Raw genomic sequence first — 16,157 nt, 5'->3', positions numbered from 1 at the left:
TCTTAAACCATCTAGCTTTTACAGCAAATTACCTCTAGATCTGGTATGTGCCTTTCTCAACCTTTTGACCCTGGAGGAGCCCTTGAAATATTTTTCAGGCCTCGGGGAACCCCTGCACATTCAGGCTGAAATTTAGGCCAGAAATTACAAAATTATGATATTCGCTTCATGTGTAGGCCTGTATATATGCACTAACAGTGTTTTTCAACTAAAAATAAAGAATGAAACTTTCCTCTTTAATGTGAAGTTGCCCAAAGTTGAAATAATTTTTTAAATAAATCATGATCTCCCAGGAACCCCTAGTGACCTCTTGCGCAACCCTAGGGCTCCATGGAACCCTGGTTGAGAAACCCTGGTGTACATACATACAGTATATACTCAGAGTTTGGCTCATTATGATATTTGTGCTGACATACGGACTTTCTCTCAAATCCAACTGGCTAAAGTTTTGAGGAGGAGGATGGGAGGGCTTGTGCACACTTCTCCGCCATGGTAGGTGGGATGACTCATGTGTTTGAATCATCAGATGCCATCTGAAAATATCTCTTCTGCTAAACCTTCTAAGCTTAGCTTTGGACATGTTTGGGGCTGTGGTAGAAAGGTATGTGGAAAACAAACAGTTTTTGGACCAGATGGCCAGTGAGGTACATGGTACTGAAGATTTATCCAACTTGAATTTCCATATATTTGTTCTTTTGTTGTAACTGTGACAACATAAACATGTCTGAACCCCTGTTTTTCCTCAATCAGGCACAAGCATGTGTACTATTTGCACAACATAATTATTTGAGTCAATGGGGGTGGTATGTAATGGGAATACCAAGGAGTCAATTGTCTCAAGCAATTAATTTAGATTTATCTCCAAAGAAACCTAATTCTTGCCCTGCACTTAAACTTATGCCACCCAGACTGCTATGTTGTGGGAACAGAAAAATAATGAGAGAAAGACCAACTGAAAAAGCCTCTTTCTTCATTGCAGAACTCACTGCCAAAGCACGGTAGCATTATAGCCTCACTTAAAGGGGTTGATGATATCATGAAGTTTGCCAGTTCTCTCATAATGAGAGGAAGTTTGGTGTAGTGCTAAGGTGCCAGCCTAGTAACCAGGAAACAATGAGTTCTAGGCCTCCTTTAGGCATGAGAGCCAGCAGGATGACTTGAGGCCAGTCATTCTTTCTCAGACCAACCCGCCTCACAGGGCTGTTGTTGTGGGGAATATAGGAGGCAGAAGTATTGGGTATGTTCGCCCCCTTGAGAGAGAGAGAGAGAGAGAGAGAGAGAGAGAGAGAGGACGGATGGACAGACAGACAGACAGACAGACACAGATATACATAAGCCAGTAAGGCGTAGAGGTTAAGGCATCAGGCTAGAAACCAGGAGATGGTGAGTTCTAGTCCCACCTGAGGCACAAAGCCAGCAGGGTGACTTTGGGCCAGTCACTCTCTCTCAGCCCTAGGAAGGAGGCAAGGACACGACACTTCTGAAAGACCTTGGCAAGAAAACTGCAGAGACTTATCCAGGCAGTCTCCAAGAATCAAACACGATTGAACAGATTAAAATATAGAGAGATATAGAAAGATATAGAGAGAGGATACAAATCCAATAATAATAGTAGTAGTAGTAGTAGCAGTAATTAATAGTGTTCATGAGATACCACCATACATTTCCTGGAAAAAGTGAATGGGGATTCTGTATTCCAAAACCTATGATTTTTGATCCAAGTTAGTATGACGCTGTGCTCCGAGAACTACTGGTTAGGCCTCTTGACTGGGTCAGTGACTGAGTTAGGCATTTCATGAGAATTCTTTTCCTCTATAGCATTTTCTTAAGCATCTGGTTAGATCCCCCCATCTTTTCGCTGATATTCATCTGATCAGGCTGCCACTGGACTACCATCTCCAGTTATGGGCAGGTTCTGAGAACATTGACAAATTAGAATATGTACAGGAAAGGAGGGGCAGGATCACTATGTCTGACCAGGAAATCTTTAAAAGAGTTGGTGAGGCATGGAGAAAATATGCTAAAGGCCATTATGGAGAATAGACTAGACTTATTTTGTTGCTCTGTAGACAAGAACATGAGGTCCACATTTCCAGATTTCAGCTAAACATTGAAGCAGTGTCCAACTATGAGATATGGGTTAGTTAACATAGGTATCCTTGCCATTGCTGAATATATAGTCATGAATGCTACAAATGTTACCTGTACAGTATTGCATTTCTTTCACTTAACAAGGAGCATTCACAACCAGGACACTACGGAGGATTTTATATAATGAAATAAACTTGATGAGGGGAGGTCACTGACCACATCAGTGACCTCTTCAACTTTTCTGTTTTGTATTGCATTGAGATAGGACATCACTTGGAAGCTAACACACCATTATGCCTGGCAGGAGGTGAGAAGTGATGGCATAGATACCTTCCAAATCTATGCTTGTTCCAACATGCCCTACAGGCAGCCACATAATACTACCCCCTACTATAGTTTTGTGATGTTCCAGTGGTAGATCTTGTTACGCCACTGAAAATTGTAAATCGAGAACATTTTTAAAATGTGCAGTTTTTACTACCATGTTACCCAAAAATTGCTGCTGTGTATCTTTAGTATTGTACAATACTGAAAAGAATACTCTGAATCATTAGTGCATGTTTTTGATCCTAAAATGCATTTTGAATGAAGATGAAGTATAAGCAATATTCTGAATTTATAAAGAAGTCACTGAAACCGTTTATAGAAATATTGTCCAAGATTTTACTGCAAACCAATGGTTTGGTCACAAAAATGGTACATAGTATAACCATGTTAGGTACATTACAATGTGAGTATACATTATGAGCCTTTAAAGTTTTTTTTTTCCTTTTAAATATTCATTTAGCATTGCAATCAACTGTACAGATCTTTTTACAAATACATACAACAAAGAATGCAAGCAAACAACAATACCCATAAATAATGCCCAAGTTTATAGATTATGAACAAAAAAATGAACGAAACCAACAGGTTAGCAGACAACAGTTGGGGCATTTTGGTCCATAGAAATCCTTTCTAAAAATAGAAATATTTATATACATATGTATGTGTATATATATATTTCCATAGCAGCAATGCTTTCTTCAAGCATTTGGGATACAAGTAGTTGAAGCCCATCTGGATAGCTTGAACGATATGTTTTTACATATATATTTTTTTAAAAATCACTATCTACATTTATTAACTTATTGTCTTCCAAATATGGAAGAAACAAACAATGCCCCACACTGTCCTCCAAGTGTCACACTGACACTTCTGAGCTAAGTCTGTCTGTGGGAATATACAAATCACACTCCTGCCATTGTCCACATTACACACTCACTCACACATGAATCCAAAAGCACTCTGTGATAGGAAAAACTTTGGAGTTCACAAAGATCTCATTGTCAGGAGGGAAAAAAGGCACGTCTTCATAAAGTTTTCCTCACATCCAGAAAGATCTCCAAGTTGGGGATGTGCTCTCCAAACAAGGACCCAAAGAATTTGTTCTGAGGCTTATACTCTACAGCAATCTACGGCAGCAGCTGCTTTTTTCCCCTTCTCCTTTTAGTACTTGCGACCGTGATGTAGCACCACTTGGGTGAGCGGGAAGAACCAGTAGTGAAATGTCATGAGTTCACTTAAAAGGAGTTAAATGTGCTGTTCCAATTGGACAAGAACACCCCCCCAAAAAACTTTCAGCAAACAATACAGTTGAAATTAAGGCTGCAAAGCTGCCACAGTGGGAAGATGTGCAAAATTTTATCTTTCAAGATGACTGGACAACTGGCAGCTTGATCAGAATGCCAAAAGAAGAACAATTTTTTTTTTAAAAAAAAGGAAAGAAATCACAAAATTCAAAGGAAAGAATCCATGGGGGGAGCATAGGAGAAGCCCAGAAATGCTTCGGCAGCTTCTTTGACACTGGCAGTGATGAGGATGCTGTCTGAAGACTGGCCAATGGAGTTTGGGACAGGTTCCTCTGTAAACTCAGGGTCAAAGTGTCGCAGATCATTGGGGCCACTCTGCAAGAAAACAGGTATTTCGTTGTTAATGGCAGGCTGCAAGGACATCTAATACTACATTGTCTTCCAGTTCAAGGAGAACCCTCAAGGATCTAATGATGCCACTTCTTCCTAAGGGTAATAAGAAACCAGTTCTCAGGTTTCTTTTCACTGTTCTTCACTCCTGAGTTTAAATAAGGTCCAAGCCAGCTTTCTTCAATCTAGAGTCATCCAAAGGTATTGAAACTGCAGCCACCAGAATTCCCAGCTAATGGAGCCAAAGAAGTCTGGAAGCTGTAGTTCCAGGTTATCTGAAGGGTGCCAAGCTGGGGAAGCCCATTTTAGGCACTCTGCACAGAGGTAATATGCCAATATGAATTAGTCCCACAGACTCTCATAACTAACATCTAAAGGCCATGCTCATTCAGTAGCCTGGGCAGTCAAAATCTTGGATCCATAGTAGCATTTGAGAGAAATGTTGCTGGAGATGCCAGAACAGGGTGACTTCCCATTTCCCTCCAGCCTCCTGAAAAGGTCCTATGGAGGTCTAATAAACCCTTTGCAGAAACTTGCAGGTGATAAGGGAAGAAGACTGCCTTACCACAGTGAAAAACCTTCATTGGGTGTCAGTACCTTCCATGAACAAAATAAACCTTTCCCAATAGCCTATCTAGATCCAACCTGACGCACTTATCTTGTACTAGACAACTTGTTAGCTCAATATCAAAGCACATTTACTTTCAACAGCAGGACTATAATTCCAAACTAATTTACTAGGGAATAAGCCCACTGAATCCAGTGAGATTTGCTTTCAAGTCATCATGCATATGATAATGAGACTTATAGCAGTGCCCAGCAGGCCTCTAAAAATCATTTGACAAGTGAAACACCTTTAAATCCACTACTATGTTCATGAGTTTAAAAAGCAAACCTAGACTAGAGCTAGCTATAATAGTCGCATTTGGGGAAAGGCTTAACTTCCTTGTTTCCTCCAACGTATAAACTGAACTGAAGATTTGAAACTCCTAGCCCAGTTTAATTCCTCCAGGATCCCAACGAAAGGAAGCATTTGTTAACTCAGAGGGGTGGATGAAAATACTCTTCTCTGTGTGTGTGTAAAAAGGCTCAGAAGTTTTTTGCCTTGCAGTGGGAAAACCAATAGTTGTATTAAAGCTCTTATTTTTGTAGGCTATAAAGCTTCTAATCTAGCAGAGGCATGCGTAAGTCTTCTGTCAAGTCAAACCTAGTCCTTTTTTTGGTGGTGGGGTGTTAAGTGTCTGGAGAACTGAGACTTCCTGTTGAATCCTAGAGTGAACTCTGACACTCACTTTTGATTCATGCACTTCCAGCACCCCCAATATAATAAATCTTCCCTGATCATCATGCAATTAGAAGAGCTCTTACCACATTTGGGTTAAAAGGTGGTGTAATCTTCTTATTTATGAGATCATCCCAGTTAATTGGGGAGAAGAAGATGTGATTCTTAATCTCCATCTGTTGAAGGAATGGAAATTACAGTAGCTGAAATGCAAAGAACTGAAGAACTGGAACCAAATTCTTAAATGCCTTTCACCTATCTTCAAAATTATACTTACGAAGTCTTCCTTTGCGCCTAGCCTCTTAGTTCTGTCCTTTTGCAAAAGTCCTTCCAAAAGGTGTCTAGCAGAGTTGGTGATATTTGGCTTCAGCTGTAGAGGTTTGTTCAAGATGTTGTCATACATCTCTGCTGTGTTTCTGCTGTAGAAAGGGGGCTGTAAGAAGAGAAGAAATACTCACTATCTAGAGTATTATCTTACCTTACTGCATTATTTATTGACTTTTTGCATCTTGTCTTTCCTCTGGGAGCTCCAGGTATCACGCATGCTACTCCTTTCTCCAGTTTTGTTCACAACCACCCTGTGATGTAGGCTAGACTGTAATCCTGCTCAAATATTTTAACTACTCCACCACACTGTCTCTGAGTTTTGATGCAAGACTTATTTTAATGTGGTACCCATTTAATTTCTTTTTCCATGAATGAAATATCTCAAACCCATCAGAAGTGGGCTGCTGGAGGTAAGAACCTCACCAGCAAATACAGGCATCCCTGACATCACTCCATAAACTCCAGCTGAATTTCAGTAGGACCAATCTTGTTGCCTGTAACTACTGGAGTGGCAAACACTCCCAGCAAGCAGACTACATAAGTCATTCTCTGTTCTTGCTTACCAGCCCATAAAGCATCTCATACAAAACTGCTCCGAGGCACCACCAGTCCACAGTCCGGTCATAAGGTTGCTTGTGAAGGACTTCAGGGGCAAGGTACTATTTGAGACAAATAGAGGAATGAGAACATCTGATTAGAAAGAACCTGAAGGCTAACAGCAATTCTAAGACAGACCCACCCTCTTTAGATGTTCCGCTGAAAGCAGGCGTGGGGAACCTGCGGCCCTACAGATGACTCTAATTCCCTTGACCACTGTCTTGTCAACTATGATGGATTGGATTTAGAGGGCCACCATGGGAAACAGTGAAATGCCTGGAGCTCGCAAATGTGAACTAAGGGCCAGGACAACCTGGACAGTCAAACCAGTTTCTACACCTTGAACAATTTCTACAGAGCTCCAGTAGAACTGGAGCTTTTTTATTGTACACCTAGATTATACTTTGCAAGATACTGATTTTTTTCCCCACTCTCTAGTAGCACTCATCAAACAAGACCATCCACTTTCACAAAGCTGGCACATGATGTCCTATAGTCCCACCAGGGAAACTCCTGCTGTGGTGACGCACTTGAACACATACACCACTCTCATGGGACAAAGCAGAACTCAGACTTACTTCAGGAGTGCCACAAAATGTGGAAGTTGTGCCATTGTGTTCAATGTTCTCTTTGCAGAGTCCAAAGTCAGTCAAAACAATGTGGCCCTGAGAATCAAGCAAAATGTTCTCTGGCTTCAAGTCCCTGTGGCAAAGAATAGGAAAGACCAGTCAGCTTCAAATCTTAGATGTTTGAACTTCTGTAATTCATATTTGTCTGATTTAAAAGCTTTTCCCCCAAGTAAGCCACTTTCATATATAGTCCTCCAACCCCATTTTTTTAAACCCCCCAGCTAACAGCATCCAGTCCATAATCCAGAAACAGCAAACTAAGTAGCTGCTTACCGGTATACAATGTTCAGAGAATGCAGGTAACCCAGTGCACTAGCTATTTCAGCAGCATAAAAACGAGCTCTTGGCTCCAGGAAGCAACGTTCCCGCTGGAGATGATAGAACAACTGCAACAGATAGGAAGGGGGGGAGGGGAACAGATCTATTACTGATCCCCAAACCTTTTAACAATGCATTTTAATTAAGCACAGCACACTAAGGTAGAAGGATTATTGTCAGAAATGGCCTAGTAATCCTCTGGGTATTTCCTGCTATTAGAGGTTGGCAGGCAGGAGACTCTGAATCTAGTACTTCTACCCTAGAATCCCCTTTCATTGCAAACAAGAAGAATCCTTAAGAATGTGTTACTGTGGAACTGACTTCTACTTTCCCACAAGAACCCAACTCTGCTCAAAAACAGCCACCCAAACACCCTCTTAGGATGGCCCAGGTTCTGTTTTTGCTCACCTCTCCACCATTGATGTAGTCTAGGACAAAATACAGTTTGTCAGCTGTCTGGAAGGAAAAGTGAAGTCCCACCAGGAAAGGATGCTTAACGTTCTTAAGGAGGACATTGCGTTCAGACATAATATGTTTCTCCTAGGAAAGAAGAAGAGGTACAGAGTCAGTTGTTAGTATTCAATAAAACTGAATTATCATAAAGCAAACCAAGTGACCACAAGAAAAATGCTGAATTTACACCAACTCAAAGCCTTGTGTGGCGCAGAGTGGTAGGCGGCAGTATTGCAACCGAAAACTCTCCCCACGACCCGAGTTCAATCCCAGCGGAAGCTGGATTCTCGGGTAGCTGGCTCAGGTCAACTCAGCCTTCCATCCTTCCGAGGTCAGTAAAATGAGTCCCCAGCTTGCTGGGGAATGTGACAGCTGGGGAAGGCAATGGCAAACCACCCCGCTATAGTCTACCAAGAAAACGTCACAAAGGCGGCATCCCCCCAAAGGGTCAGACATGACTCGGTGCTTGCACAGGGGACCTTTCACCTTTTCACACCAACTTAAAATGGCATAAAACAGCACCTAAACATCTTTGGACTGAATTTTCCACATTCCACTTCAAAGCTGTGACTTTAAAAGTACACATTCTGTTGCTTTAAGATATCTTTTCTCCTTCCTGCTTTTTGTTTACCATCTCACCTAGGAAGAGTTCTGGGAAGCTGAAAGCTTGCCCATTATATTGTAATTTATGAATTGCCCTGAGGTGGAATTATGTTCTTGCTTGGTATTTCTTTGGAACAGAACTAAGTCAAGATTTACCTCCTTCTTTTTCAGGATTGCTTTTTTCTGGAGTACTTTTACTGCATAGAATTGTTCTTCTGCCTTGTGCCTTGCAAGAAGAACCTGAAAGAAACCAAATAACCTGTAAGTGTAACTGTGATTTCAAGAAATCAAGTTAAAACTACAAACAATATCCTTCTTGCTAGCTGCAAGAATACAGCTATTTGTATAGTTCAGTACATTCACAGGGTTAAAGTTTGGTATCTGAATACTAGTGAAGGGCATTGCTTTAAAGGCAGAGTTAGGTAATACAGCCATCAAATTCTCTCAGTCTTTTAAGATAAGTTGTTTTCTTTCAAGGATACCAATTTAACTGTACTTCACTATTCAATTTATTTCTTCAACTTCATACTAAGATAAATGACTTATACAAGACCAACTTTCCCAAGGCCATGGGACAACATTTTAAAATAAGCCTTGGGAATAGAGAATCTAGCTGGTTATCAAAGGCAATGAACGATTATCCTTAAAAAGCAACAAGCACAATTAAGACATAGCTTACCTTTCCAAAACTACCTTTCCCAATAACTTTCAGGAAATGGAAATCTGATGGTTTAGCATGAGGATTAGATGATGGGCCAAGGTTGATTTGCTGAGATGGACTAGGCTGCAATGAAGAAAAATTAAAAAGTGTTTTATTTTTGTACTGAAATATTAGGGTACAGAATTTAAAAACAAACACAATTTTAAGCTTTTTGAGCAGTGGGGCTTCAGAAAACACACCCATTTGACTTCAGAGGAACAAAATGCTTATTTAAAGATGTTGCCAAATTTCCTGCTTTAAACGAGACAGAGAAGTAGCTTTTTTAAAAATCTTCCCTCTTAAGTAAGTATGCTAGGTCTTTATTTTAAAACATTTCTTTCCAAGTTAAATATGCATAGAACCAAGGCCGCTTACTGGAGGAGAGGGATTGGCATTCATAAGCTCCGGCTCTTGGGGCTGGGAGATCTTCAGAATTGACTGCACTTCAGGGCTGCACAAATTAGACAGAATGGAATTAGTCCAGTTACACAACGCCTGGAAATGGAAATATCTCACCACAAGGTGGCACACGAACTCTAGTTGGGCAAAAGTCAGGCTGGCAAGCTGAGAAAAAGCAACTGAAACAGCTTCTATGGTTTCAAAGCTAAGATGGAAAAGGAGACACAACAAACCTGAGAAAAGAGACTCAGGTTTCTTCTGTAATTAAAGGTCAGAGACAAAAGGCAGAGAGATCAAAAACTCCGAGCAGGATGCCATTCTCTGGACCGTGAAACACAGCATTTTTTAAAGGCAGAACAAGCCTTGTGCCTTCTCAGAAATAACTTCCACTGAGTTCAGTGAGATTTGCTTGCAGGTAAGTGGCGTAGGTTTACAGTCACTATAACACATACTGCAGTCAAGCTCTCAGCAACTACCAATTTTAAAACAGCTAAACTCACATTCTTAAGTCTACTTCCTAGATATGCTGAACTCAGTGGAACTTGACTCTGTGTCTTTATCCTTAGACCAGAAGTGTAAATATACAAACACAGATGCATTTCAACGCCTCTCCTGATGAAAGAAGGTAGGTGACATCTCACACTATAATTAAATTGTAAGTTCCCTCTAAGTGCCATGCAGAAAAGCAAAACATACTTACTGTTTGCATGCATAGGAATTGGTGGCTATTTTTTGAATGAAGTCATTCAGCCCCATTCTTCTCTGTTTCATGAAAGCTGCAAATAAGAAACACAGAGAATGAGTCCTGATCAATCGCCAACTTTCATCTTCTTTTCCTTCATGGGGTTTTTTAAGTTACTTATTTAGGTGCTCCTTAAACGTATTTAAATTAAACTTATTTAAATTAGGTACTCCTTGTAAATGTATTTATTTAGGCGCTGCTCCTTAAGAGTCCATCCGGCCCCCGAGAATAATCTCAAAGGAAATCTTTTTGTGAACGGCAGAGGTGGTGGCGCGGCTCGGTGGTCGTTGCTCGACTCTTACTCACCGATCAAAATCGCCACCATTCCTCTCATCTTCGAATAAGTTAGCGCAGATCCAGAAGCTTCAGTTTTGACTGTCATCGCACAGCGAACAGAAATAACAACAATAACAATAATCCAAGCCGATGGGTGAAAAAAACAGATCGATCAACGATCAAGCGAACGAGGCAGCCAGGGAAAAGCGCAGAGGATGCTCACAGCTTATCCTCTTCCCTCTTGCAAAGAAAACTCCCTTCTCCGGCGCTCGCCGAAGGGGTTTATATAAGCGGAGGCCCGGCGCTGGGAGAGGGAGGAGAGGAAAAATGGGAGGAGCCCGCGGGAACAATGAGGAAGAGTCTGACTCGCCGTTCCAGGCGCCCCGGAGCCGCCAGAAGACACGCAAATCCTGGCGCCCGGCCGCAGGCAGCGCGCTGGCCGCCCTTCCCCTTCCTTGTTTCGCCTTGACATTACCAAGAGTCGCGCAAGGAGCGCCTGCAGGCGGGGCGGGAAGGGAAGGGAAGGGAACGGGCCGGGGGAGGGGCTCTTCAGAAGCTTTTCAAGAGGCTAGGAAATAGCAGGGCAACGTTGCGCCGGAATCTAGTAAGGTTAGAATGTATTTTTTGTTAGTCCTCCCGGGGTGGGGGGGAAACAACAAGGAATTGATTCTCCTTTTTCCCACTCGCCTCTTCCGAACTAGGGTGACCTTGGCTGCGCTGTCCCTGCCACTCCCGGCGGGGGGGGGGGGACTGGTGCGGGTTACAGTTCTGCAAATTGGGCACTAGGACAGACTGCTCCGCTCCAAACGGAGCGCGACTCTAGGACGGCACAGCCCGGTGCGGGGCGTGGGTGATGCGGGCCCTCCGGTATTTTCTAGACTTCCTTCAAACCGTTCACTAGCGAAGAAATTAACGCGTAGTTTTGGCGGCACCCGGCCATCCCTTTAGCGGCAGGAAGTGTGCCCTCATTCCTGATACGGCTGCTTGGTGGCCTAAAAACTCGAGGAAATGGCTTTAGGCCAAACGGGTGTCTTTTGGGTTATTTTTACCTGCATCCGTGTCTTTTCCTCTTCCTTTTACAACAGTCTTATGGAAAGGCTGTCCCTTCCCCTATCTACTTACAGCATGGTGGCATCTTTCTACTTTCAGGAATGCCCCAGGGGGACCTTATTGAAGGATCAGCTTGTACTACAGATAAGAGTGTAAGAATGGACCTTGCGACACTCCGGGCTGTTTGCAGCAGAGGCCCTGAGGAAACTCGCAGCGTGACGCTGGCAGCTCGCTCCTGCTGTTGCTGCCCGGCATCCGCTCAGCTCAGCCCCCAAACAATATTCTCCGTTACTAATCATCGAGAACAGAGCGTTACTGCGCACGTTTTTATCAAGGCCAGCCTTCTGCAATCTGGCGCCCTCAGCAAGTGGTGGGGCTGCAATGTCGGAATTCCCAGCCAGCCGTGCCAATCGGTTCCTGGAGGGCGCCTGGTTGGGGAAATTGGTCTGCCCATTACTTAACCTGTAAACTGTTTAAGTGTCAGCCTCGTTATAGAACATATGAAGCATGAACCCCAAACTGCCAGCAAGCATTATTCAAAGTGTTTTACCAATGAGCAAACAATTCCTCTCTTCCTATCCGCGCTCCTACACAGTTGAAATTGGACGTCTCCCCTATCCTACGAGTTTGGCTTCCTAAATCAGTAACTCCGTATAACACACCTACATAGGAATTCAACTCATTAAAGCCAATGTGAACTGTGCAGTAAACACAATCTGTGTGAACATTCCCACCTCTATTCAAAAGCATAGCAATCCAAAAAGCATTTTGGCAACCTGAAATCAACGGGACTGTAGTTCCAAACTGTCTTTAGAGTCCCCACTCCAGTAATTAACTGGTATTTAAAACTGGCAGCCTCTGAGCAGGCCAGACTAGACCAGACTCTTTTTGGACTTCCCCTCCCCTTTCTCTTTCAAAAACCACCTCAAAGCAAATTCCGGCAGTGAAACAATAACTGTCGGAGCCAAAGCGAAGCCCGGGCTTATCAGATGGTAATTATTAATGACAAAAAAGCGTTGCAGTAGCAGCAGACAGAGCAGAGTGATGTCCATTGGCTACAATAACTGGCACCACCTCAAGGCCGCAAGCAACCAGCTGTAAAGGAACCTTAACCAAGGGGAAGCATCCGGGGGCGGGCAGGGGGATTAAGTCTCTTGCCACTCGAATTTAAACTCATCAAAGTCAAAGCCGGGGGAAAGGAAGCTCGTGGTCTTCCAGAAGGCAGGCAGGCAGTAACCCCCAAGTAAGGGAAAGCATAACCGTCTATCCATCCGTTTCTTACCAAAATCCCCACCTGAAGTAACTGTACTTTTTTTTTCTTCCTTGAGCCTCAATAATCCCTTCTTCCGTATCACGTCTGTTAATGCCCGTTTATCTTTCACCTCCGGTACGAAGATGGGGGGAGCGGAGAAACCCGGCTCGCTCTGCGGCTCAAACTTTGTTCCGCAGCAAAAGCGACCACAGCGGCTAGAGCCGGAGGTTGATAAGAAATGGCCTTTCAGTCAAGGAACCGCAGGGAGGGACTCAGGGAAACTGCGATTTCCTGCCCGGCTTTCTCAGTTCAACAAACAAGAGCCCCTTGAAAGCGAGACCTTGGAGTTCACTTGGCTGCCTTACACTGTTCCCGAGAACGCCTTCTTAACACTTGGGGCCAAAACGTTCCAACATAAGTCGATAGATAAATAAATAAAATAATGGGGGGAGGGGGAGGGGGGAGGGGAAAACCCGCATTATCTTTCCGAGTGGAAAGGAGTAATGGAAATTTCCATACAGTATTTGCAAAAGCCGTGGAAGGAAGAAGAAAAAAAGTTGATTGATTTACCGTATTATCATCATCACCGTAATCCCAGAAGAACAGTGCGTCCCAGAACGACTATTTATTTATTTATATGCCCGCTGCAATACGGCGGAACCCTTGAGGTTTGTTTATGAATGCAGTAGGCCCAGATACCACCCGCTGGTGGTCCCGAGTGCAGGTGGCAGGCAAGGCCCGACCTTGGCCGAACAGAGGATACCGGGATAGTCGACGCAGTGAGGGAGGGGGCCGCATCCTTCCCCCCTGAAAACAGCACCGGCGGAATCCATAGCCCCCAAGAGGCTTTTTCCTTCAAGGGGGATCAAGAGACCTTCTAATGGCTTATTGACCATCAGTTCCATAAAATAATAAATAATCGATTCCATAAAATATGATGGAGAGAAGGTAGCACCTTTCTCCACAGAATAGAACTTTCTCTTCTGCTGAGTGTAATACTGCCCCCTGGTATTGCCTCCGTAGTAACCTCCCCCCAAGATTTTGGGGAGTCTCCAAGCACCCCTAATAACCAGGATGGGTGGGGATGATGGGAGGTGTACTTCAAAAACTCTGGAGGCCACTGATTTGGAGGAGGGCGCTGAACGGATGAAGCTAGAAATGTCATCCCTTTGCATCTTTATTCGTGAGTGCAAGCCTCTGTACTTGGGATCATTTATTAGATAAGTACTCCGAAGGAATCCTACTGAATGGCTCGAAGGGGGGCTTATCGCGTCCTTCTTTTTTAGGCTACCGACGACTCCAGCGTCGTCCAAATGAGATTCAGAAGAAATTGCTGATAACTGGATTTCTTTCCCTTTACAAACTCTGCCCCTCCCGTTTTCCGAGTCAGCATCTGCGCGCGCGCGCTCCGAAAACATTTTCGCAGCCGGGAACCGGAACGGATGTCTTGAACTGTATGTTACGCCGCAGAACAACTCGGCTGAAGGGAAGAGCACGCGCTGGGGTGGGTGGGGAGAATCTCCTCCACGTCCCGGCTGTGCAGAGGCTGGGCTGAACCGTCCCAATGCTGTTTCTCGCTAGTTCACTTGCCTAATGCAAATTGCAGAACGCAGCAAGGTCTCCATTTGGCTACTCCGGCATCTAAACGCCTCGATAGCCGAATACTGGGGGAAGTCGAGGCTGAAGAGAAATCAAGATCAGCTTGCATTTCAGCGAAAATTCCACAGCTGTCATAACACACAAATGAAAGCCACTCCACAGGAACTCAGCCCCCTTTCTCTTTTCCAGCAGTGTTTCCTTCAGCAAGGAGCGGCAGAGCGCCCCCTCGTAAAACATAAATCCCGTTGCCAACGCGAAAAGACCAACGCGCATGCTCTATCTCAGCTTTTGCTGTTCAGTCAACATAAGGAGTTTAATCAAGGCACAGAGGCTAAGAAAATGCGCTGCCGGAGTCGCCGGTTGGCTCCTAAATCAGAGGCAGGAAAGATTGGGCCCTCCAAGTAATGCTGAGCTACAACTCCGGGCAGCAACACCAAGACCAGAAGTGGCGGATGCTGGGGGCTGTAGTTCTGTAAGGTGCACAACTAGGCCATTCATTTCCAGTTGAGTTCCTTTCTCTCTCTTGGTCTGTTTGTCAGCATTCATCTCAAGGTTTTGCAGCTATGTATTCCAGGCCTCAATGGCACTTTCATCCTCAGTGGATACATCCCAGTCATGTGCCAGCTCAGCGTAATTGCTCCTAGAACAATACAGGTGCTGCAGCACCCCTAAACTTGTGAATGGAAGAAAAGCCCAGGATCATATTGTCCATTAGTCCCAATTAACTATCTGCCATAAAACTGGGATAATGGGAAGCACCCCATAAAGCTGTGCTTATGGTATGTGGACACTTCCAAGGGGTGGGGGGCAGGGGGAAGCCTTAACAGTTGCAAGGCAAGTGCCTTGTGTCCAGGTGCAATCCCGTATCTCTACGTGGGTTTGTCTGAAGCCTGAAGAGCTACTTGCAGCTGTGTCCAGAGTGCTGAACCAGTCTGCCTTGATATATGACCGGTTCCACACTCATTACAGTCTGGGTGGAGTGTATATCTAGCCCAAAGATTTTGTCTACTTTCCCAAGCCAAACAAAGCTTTTAACTGAACTCCTTGACCCATCCATGGTCCCAGTCCTGCTTCATCCTTTTCTACAGAGCCCTTTCTCTTTAAAAGCCCTGAAAGGAAGCCAAAGTCTACATAACAAGTGGAGTTCAAAGCAACTTTAGCATAGATCTACCCCTGGCTAGGACTCTCTGAAGACATTCAGTTCCACTACAGCTTCCTCCATGCACTCCTCCAGTTGGTTTCAAAGGGGGCTTCTCCACTATTTCCACTGCACCAAAAAAAGAGAGCTCCAATCCTTGCCTTGCCTTACTTGATAGAAGTAATCACAATTTGTAACTGTAAGTATGCCCATCTGGGTTCCAAAGTTTCAATCATTGTTCCTCCAGAGAAGTTGTTGCAAAAGATTTTTTCCTCTCCTTTATCAATCTTCAAACAAAAAACTATTAGGAAAAGAATACTTAACCAACCTTTTAGTGAAGACTTTTCTTCTTTCCCTCTCATGATTCTCTCTCTCTCTTCTTTTTCTCAGGATCCCACAACAGCAGCGCAGATCCGTACTTTTAAATTCTTTGGTTTGTTATAATTCCCAACAAAACATCTCCTTCTTTGGGCTGTCCCGGACAGCCTGTCCGTCTCCCAATCAGCTTGACAGGAGGCGGCGATGAACTAAAACTAGCTGATCTAGCTGTGCACTTTATGAACCTTGTATTAAAGGTGATTTACACACGGAGAACTAAAGTTCAACGTTAGCCACGCTGTTGCAACATAACCCTGAAATTTACTGAAATCATCACTTGCTTATTATATACACAACATGCCCACACGCACACCCAGCGTGCAACTAGAAATGCAGGTCGCCTATAATTGATGCATTTGTAA

The 16,157-nt window shown here is 43.9% G+C and overlaps 1 protein-coding gene across 2 annotated transcripts; it reads right to left on the bottom strand.

Moving 5' to 3' along the window:
- Positions 1 to 2,730: 2,730 nt before the first annotated feature.
- LOC134501797 (serine/threonine-protein kinase Sgk1) lies at positions 2,731 to 15,908 on the bottom strand. 2 transcript variants are annotated; one of them, XM_063309769.1, is made up of 12 exons: positions 15,746 to 15,908; positions 10,061 to 10,136; positions 9,337 to 9,412; positions 8,941 to 9,045; positions 8,418 to 8,501; positions 7,614 to 7,745; positions 7,161 to 7,273; positions 6,837 to 6,960; positions 6,225 to 6,320; positions 5,612 to 5,767; positions 5,421 to 5,510; positions 2,731 to 4,037 (listed from the first exon to the last, which is right to left on the bottom strand). In XM_063309769.1, exons 1-12 carry the CDS (start codon positions 15,777 to 15,779, stop codon positions 3,870 to 3,872), a joined length of 1,254 nt encoding a protein of 417 aa, XP_063165839.1. In that variant the 5' UTR covers positions 15,780 to 15,908; the 3' UTR covers positions 2,731 to 3,869. The 2 variants fall into 2 exon arrangements, with proteins under 2 accessions (XP_063165839.1, XP_063165829.1); XM_063309759.1 differs by lacking the exon at positions 15,746 to 15,908 and adding an exon at positions 10,409 to 10,587.
- Positions 15,909 to 16,157: the final 249 nt, after the last annotated feature.

This window comes from Candoia aspera, chromosome 1 (assembly GCF_035149785.1).
Source record: "Candoia aspera isolate rCanAsp1 chromosome 1, rCanAsp1.hap2, whole genome shotgun sequence".
Lineage (NCBI taxonomy): Eukaryota > Metazoa > Chordata > Lepidosauria > Squamata > Boidae > Candoia > Candoia aspera.
This window is presented reverse-complemented; position numbering and strand designations above follow the sequence as displayed.

Coding starts and splice junctions, on each gene's coding strand:
- LOC134501797 (XM_063309759.1), bottom strand. CDS start 10,484: ATGACAGTCAAAACTGAAGCTTCTGGATCTGCGCTAACTTATTCGAAG. Junction 6,321..6,836: donor CATTTTGTGGCACTCCTGAA/GTAAGTCTGAGT, acceptor TGTCTCAAATAG/TACCTTGCCCCTGAAGTCCT. Junction 5,768..6,224: donor ATGAGATGCTTTATGGGCTG/GTAAGCAAGAAC, acceptor CTCTTCTTACAG/CCCCCTTTCTACAGCAGAAA.